The sequence below is a fragment of the Phoenix dactylifera genome, chromosome 4, assembly GCF_051530095.1.
Source record: "Phoenix dactylifera cultivar Ajwa chromosome 4, Ajwa_hap1_PhDact_Kaust_v1.1, whole genome shotgun sequence".
In the NCBI taxonomy this organism is placed as follows: domain Eukaryota; kingdom Viridiplantae; phylum Streptophyta; class Magnoliopsida; order Arecales; family Arecaceae; genus Phoenix; species Phoenix dactylifera.
In genome coordinates this window covers 27,105,484-27,112,015 of record NC_143193.1, presented here as the reverse complement: position 1 = coordinate 27,112,015, position 6,532 = coordinate 27,105,484, and the positions used below count along the sequence as shown (strand labels likewise).

Genomic DNA, 6,532 nt, shown 5'->3' with positions numbered 1-6,532 from the left:
GAAGCCAATTTGGCTGACACATTGTTGATTCTAGGGACATAATTTTGTACTTGACTATTTATTATTGAATAAATAAAAGGCATCTTTTTCATTCATATTGTTTATGTGTCTATGAATCGTCCAAGAAATTAATAAGATGATGATACATATTCTCAAGAGTTGAGAATTTGAGCCATGTATCATTGGTGATTAATTTCTAAATGCTCCTGATCAAAGGATCATCACGAGGACGGTGATCGATCCGATCAGTGCACAGATCACTCTCCTTCTGGATGGACGAGACTTGAGTCCACAGTGTAGGGACACTGAAGTGATAGTGCAGGTGCTTGTTAGAGAACAAGGGTACTGAGCGTGACCAATACAAGAAGTCACTTGGATGTCTATCCACTCGTCAGTGACTTGCTTGATGTTGCAGTAGTGTGACTGGTCCTTTGACCTGCGGCGCTTCGGCTACTCACAGTGAGGTTATTGTAGTTTGACTGCACACATACATGGTCTCTAGCCATATGGGTCCATGCAGTGTAGATTGGCTGCAGTAAGTTCACTGTAGGAGTAGGGTATGCACCTATATGGAATCTATCGACCTTGATAGATAAGGAGAGATCCTATGTGATTTATAAGACTGAGTTCGTAAGACCTCGGCCGGGGCAGTATGCACAGTGGAGAAAGAGTTTTTTCACTATCGAACTCGAGTCGAATAAATCTTGACATATGACAGACGATGGGGTTTGACGAGTTGTCCATGACCTCCGTCCTGTAGGGATCCACGATAGTAGGACTGTATCACATGTTAACTGCACCTAGAGGTTCATCATTCCATTCTGCTGGGTAGCCACTACATGCTGCTAGGTGTCACTGGTGGATGGTGGGACTCATAGGGATTATCTTGATGATCGATAAACCCTAATGAGTTGAGTTGGAATCGTTCCAACCCATTGAAAGGAGTTTTCAATGATATAGTGATAGAGATCACAATATATCTCACTACCAGTCAGAATAGAACCTATGGGGTCACACACACTAGAAGTATTGACCGATCCGATGGTTGAAATCGTGATTAGGAATCACAAGAAATCAATTTGATTGATAAGAAGTTGAAGAAGAACAAAGGGAATTAATTAATTAGACTTAAACATAAATCCTACTTCGGGTAGGATTCCTAGAGTCCTAATTGGATTAGGGCTGGGAATCCTAGTTGGAGTAGGACTGGAATTCCTACTTGGAATAGGATTCCTAAAATCCTAATGAGATTAGGAGTTTTGAATTAAAATTGGATTCCTACTTGGAGTAGGATTCCTAGAAATCCTAATTGGATTAGGACTAAAATTAAATACATCCTAATTAGATTAGGATTCCTTAAGTCTAAATTAATTATTAATCTAATGAATCAACATGACTCCTAATTGGATTAGGATTGAAGAGTTCAATTGAGTCATGGTTCATTCAAGTCCTAATTGGATTAGGACTAGCATAGATTGAACCCAATTTGGCTAATCCTAATTGGATTGGGATTAAACCATAAGAGAGGCACCCAATCCTCTTTGGAAGAGGATTAGGGCATCACAAGAAGGAGGGTTCACACCCCTCCTCCTCTCCTTGTGTGCGGCATGAAGAGAGGGGCCGGCGCCCCCCTTCCCTCTTAGGCAATATGTCTAGGGCTCCTAGATTGTAGGAGCCCTAGATGGCTTTATAAGGAGGCATGAGGCCGGCGCCCTAGCTAAGAGCTCTCTTCCTCCTCTTGCTGCCGCCACCAGCCCCTCTCCTCTCTTGGTTCAGCCGCAAGCAAAGGGAGAGCAAAGTCCAAGCGTTGGCTTCATCCTCTTCCTCCAATCCTTCTTCCAACGCAGGGAAAAGAAAGAAGGCTGCAGAAGCTGTGTTCTTCTTCCTTGAGTTCCTTCTTCTTCTTCCTCCTCTCAAGCACTTTCAAGAGTTGAAAGAAAGAGAAGAGATCAGCCATCAAAGGAGTCTTTGCAAGGGAGCTAGCACCCCGGGAAGACAAGAAAGCTTTGATCGGTTCTCTACTTCGTGTGGATACCCGTAGAGGCCGGACGTTTGAACGGCTTCAAACGAACCCTCTTCCAAAACCACGAATTCAGATTCGCGGTGATCATCTACCCGCGCAAGGTGAAGATTTGATCTTCCTATTAGTTCTAAAAGTTTTAATTCTTACCTAATTACGAAAGGTCTCGAAACAAGCGTTCATGCGATGAACGTCGAACCCGTGCATGCCGATTCCGCTGCCATCTGAAAATTTTTGAAATATCAGCGGCATGGGCGGGTTCCCAACACAATGACATCTTGGTGCGAGCTCCGAGGCACCCTGTAGTGTCGATCGCGAGCCCAAGAAACTCCTTCGACCACAGGTAATGATGTCCCGGCTAGAGGGCGGGGCACCTTGCAGTGTCGACCGCAAGCCCAAGAGGCTCCCTCGACTACAGGTAATGAAGTTTCAGCCAGAGGGCGGGGCACTCTGCAGAGTTGACCACGAGCCCAAGAGGCTCCCTCAACCGCAGGAGCCTGCAATGACGTCCCGGTCCAAGCTTCGATGCGCTCTGTAGTGTCGATCGCGAGCCCAAGAGGCTCCCTCGACCATAGGTACAATGACGTCTCGGTTCGAGCTCCGAGGCACTCTGCAGAGTCGACTGCGAGCCCAAGAGGCTCCCTCGACTGTAGGTAATGACATCCCGATCCGAGCTCTGAGGTGCCCTGCAGTGTCAACGGCGAGCCCAAGAAGCTTCCTCGACCATAAGTAATGATGTTCCAGCCAGAGGGCGAGGTGCTCTGCAGAGTCGAGCGCGACATGTAGTTCAAGAGTAGATTATACTTCTTTCAAACTAATTCATAACACTCTTCAAATCAAAGTCGTCTTGTCTGACCAATTTCAAATAATTCTATTCACCACATTTTCTCTGCACATTCTGATTTAAACCTTAACATACCCGTGTCAAGTCTAGATTTTTTTTTTTTCTAGAATTACTTGCTTATTTGGTACATTCATTATTATGTCTTAATCCATGTGAACACTTTCAAAATTTAAAAGTTCATATTCTTCTTTTGACAATTAATCAAAAAATGTTATGTAACTATTTAATCTTTTCTAGCAGCATAAGGAGTTGTCTAACAAAGAGCAGTGGGCATGGCAAAACAATAAATAAAAATAAATATTGGGACTAGATTAATACCTGTCGTCAACACATCAGAAGCCTGTGCATCTTGTTGTGTAAGTGCAAATACTCTTCCTTGAGTCTTTGGCCCCTGGCTTCCTTCCAATGCTTGAGTAGATCTATTCTCGTTTCTTTGTGGGCAGTCTGCAATTTTATGACCTATCTTACCGCATCTAAAGCAGGCACCGGTTTTCCAATGGCAATTCTTGTCAGCATGAGCTTTACCACATCTAGAACATTTATTGATATTCATCTGCTTAGGGTTGTCACTCGTAGATTTCTTGTTTGAACTTTCAGCGTTTTCATTGCTCTGCCCCTGGAAGTCATTTGACCTGTTCCTCTTCTTTTGATTTCTTTCCTTTTCCAACCGTTCATCATTAACTTCTCTTTCAATTATTAAAGCCTTATTTACCACAGCTGCATAGGTAGTCAATTCATAAGGTACCACTTGTTTTCTAATATCAGTCTTTAGTCCCATCTCAAATTTATGCGCTCGATCTAGCTCATCCTCGACTAACTTTGGAACAAATTTAGCTAGCTCGGTAAATTTAGCTTCATATTCTGCAACAGTCATATTTCTCTGCTTTAGATGAATAAACTCCTGCTCTTTCTGTGTCCTTACACTCCGAGGAAAATACTTATCATAAAATGCTCCTCGAAATTTTTCCCAAGTGAGTGGCTCCCTATCCTGCTCATATTTATGTTCCAACATCCGCCACCAGTTGAATGCCTCACCTTGCATCATGTATGATGCAAACAAAATCTTTTCATCATCCTGGCATCTCAAGACAGCAAATGCTTTTTCCATCTCTGTAAGCCAATTGTCTGCTTCCAACGGTTCTGTAGTCTCCTTGAAAGCTGGAGGAGCCAGCCTCTTAAATTCAGCTATACTACTACGCTGTTCACACTGTTCCCCTCGTCCTTGCTGTGGTTGTGTCTGGGGCAACTGCGCTTGTTGTTGGAGCAACTGCTATTGCACCTGTTGTTGCATCTGCATAAGGCCCACTATGGTCTGCATAACCTGGCCTAGGCCCGACTCTTGTCCTGTCTGAGTATCACTAGCAGGATTGACGACTCTCTCCTGCTGAGGGGTGTTACCAACTTGTTGGGGTGTACTGTCATTTTGCGGGTTGGGTGCCTTATTAGTAGCTCTGCGAGTAGTCTTTCTCATCCGACGTGGAGGCATCCTGACCTATGTCTATCAGATAGCAGTATGCCAATAATAAGCTTACCAGTTCATTACAAGTACATAGAATGGTTGCTACAATCATCATAAACTAACGTCCCAATGTCCCTAGTGTCTACCCACCTACACTCATGTCATGTCAGATTTTCTTATCTTAGAATTTATCCATTCATGCTCTGATACCATAAAAGTTGTCACGCCCCCGGCCCGAGATCGCGAGCCGGGGGTCGCGCCAACCGCCGCACACCCATAGGGAACTCTCCCCACGAGCATGCAAGGCATCTAAACCAAATATCTCAAATATATATAACTAAAATAATTCAGCTGAAATAAATGCAATCTTATTCCATTGACTGACACAAATTATAAAGTTTCACAGTTCTCAATGCGCAGCGGAACAATAAAGATAGAACATTAACTTAAATAAAATCTAATCTAAGATAACTTGTGTCATAATTTTTGTATTCGCTCTCCCATATTGTAAAACCCCCGGATCGAGCTAATTCTTCGTATCTGTAAAAACAGTAAGAAATCGTATAATGAGCTAGACAGCCCAGTAAGTAATAAACACCTTAACTAGTCAATTCATATAATAACATAAAATATAAATACAAATTACGATGAATCAACATATTAACATAATCAATTTCTTTTCAAGCACAAATTTATTGAAATCCGTATCTTTCAAATATCCACATACATAATCATAAATCTGATTCGAAACAAATCACATTCATCTCATCAGCCTTTAGCTACGACCACACTTATACCCTGTGGCTAGGCCAGAAACAGAACCGTACTTATACCCTACGGAGTGGGCCAGAATACCGCACTTATACCCTGCGGAGTGGGCCAGAATACCACACTTATACCCTGTGGTGGGGCCAGAATTGCCAATGCATAACCCCTTATTGGCAGGGTCCAGAACATAGCCAGGCTGAGAGTTCTAAATCTGATGCACATCAAAATTCTTTTGTAACATAATAAATATATCATAATCCGATCTAAATATGCATATACAATGCAAGAACAGTAATATAACAATAGTCCGCAAAATATTATTCCAATTCACATATCCATTTTTCATTCAAAGCATCATCTCGTAAAATTCATAAATCACATATAAATTCATTAACAATTTATTCGATGCAAAAATAATATTATATAAATGAAGAGTCTAGAGAAGGCAGTTCATTACTTATATTGAACGCGATCCACAATAAATCCAATTAATCTCACAAATTCCTCGCAGGACCTAATATCCAAAAATCATATTTTCTTTTAAAATTAATCACAATATATATAAAAACTTAAATTTAATATTTTCCCATGGCCGACCCTGCAGAAGTGCCTAGCACTCCAAGTTCGGGTTCGGATTTGGGTTCGGGTTCATACCCGTAGACCACCCTCTTCCCTTTATTTTACTATTATTATTATTATTATTATTTTCTTTTCTTCCTTTTTTTTTCTTTTCTTTTCTTTCCTTCTCTTTTCTTTTTCTTTTCTTTTTCTTTTCTTTTCTTCTCTTTTTTTCTTTTCTTTCCTTCTCTTTTCTTTTCTTTTCTTTTCTTTCCTTCCCTTTTCTTTTCTTTTCTTCTTCTCCAGAAGCTTCTCCCGACTTCATCTCCTTCCCTCCCCTTTCTTTCTTCTTTCTTCTTTTTCTTTCTCCTCCTCCTCTTCTCCCGACGTCTTCTCCTCCCCCCTTTCTTTCTTCTTCTTTCTCCTCCCGCGAAGGGAGGTCGGTGAGCTCGGAAGAAGCCAAGTTGAGGCCGGCGGCGCTCGCGACGGCCGGCCCGCTCCTTCCCGCGGAGGAGGCATGCAGACGGGAGGAGAAGAAGACCCTGCGACGGTCATCCTTCTCCTTCTTCCCTCTCTTCTTCTTTCTTTCTTCTCTTTTTTTTTTTATCAAATGGTACTACAAAGAGATAAAGATTAGGATTCCTTACCTCAGCCCCGGTGAAGGTCCAGCGGCTTCCTCCCTCTCCAGCGGCTCCTTCCTCTCCGGCGGCAATGGTGGAAGAAAGGGTCGTCCGTGCTGTGGCTCGGCTCTCTCTTTCTCTCTCTCGGTCGGCAACCCAAGGAAGAAGAACCCCCAACCAGGAAGGGACTTGGGTTTGCGGCTCCTCTTCCAATGGCTTCAACGAGAGGAGGAGAAGCCCTAAAAACAACCAGACTGGCTTCT

The 6,532-nt window shown here is 42.7% G+C and overlaps 1 protein-coding gene across 1 annotated transcript; it reads right to left on the bottom strand.

The window, feature by feature from the left end:
* Positions 1-3,007: 3,007 nt before the first annotated feature.
* On the bottom strand, positions 3,008-3,972 carry LOC149753760 (uncharacterized). Its single transcript, XM_089930380.1, has 2 exons — positions 3,183-3,972; positions 3,008-3,051 (listed from the first exon to the last, which is right to left on the bottom strand). The coding sequence occupies exons 1-2, from the start codon at positions 3,970-3,972 to the stop codon at positions 3,008-3,010; spliced, it is 834 nt and encodes a 277-aa protein (XP_089786506.1).
* Positions 3,973-6,532: the final 2,560 nt, after the last annotated feature.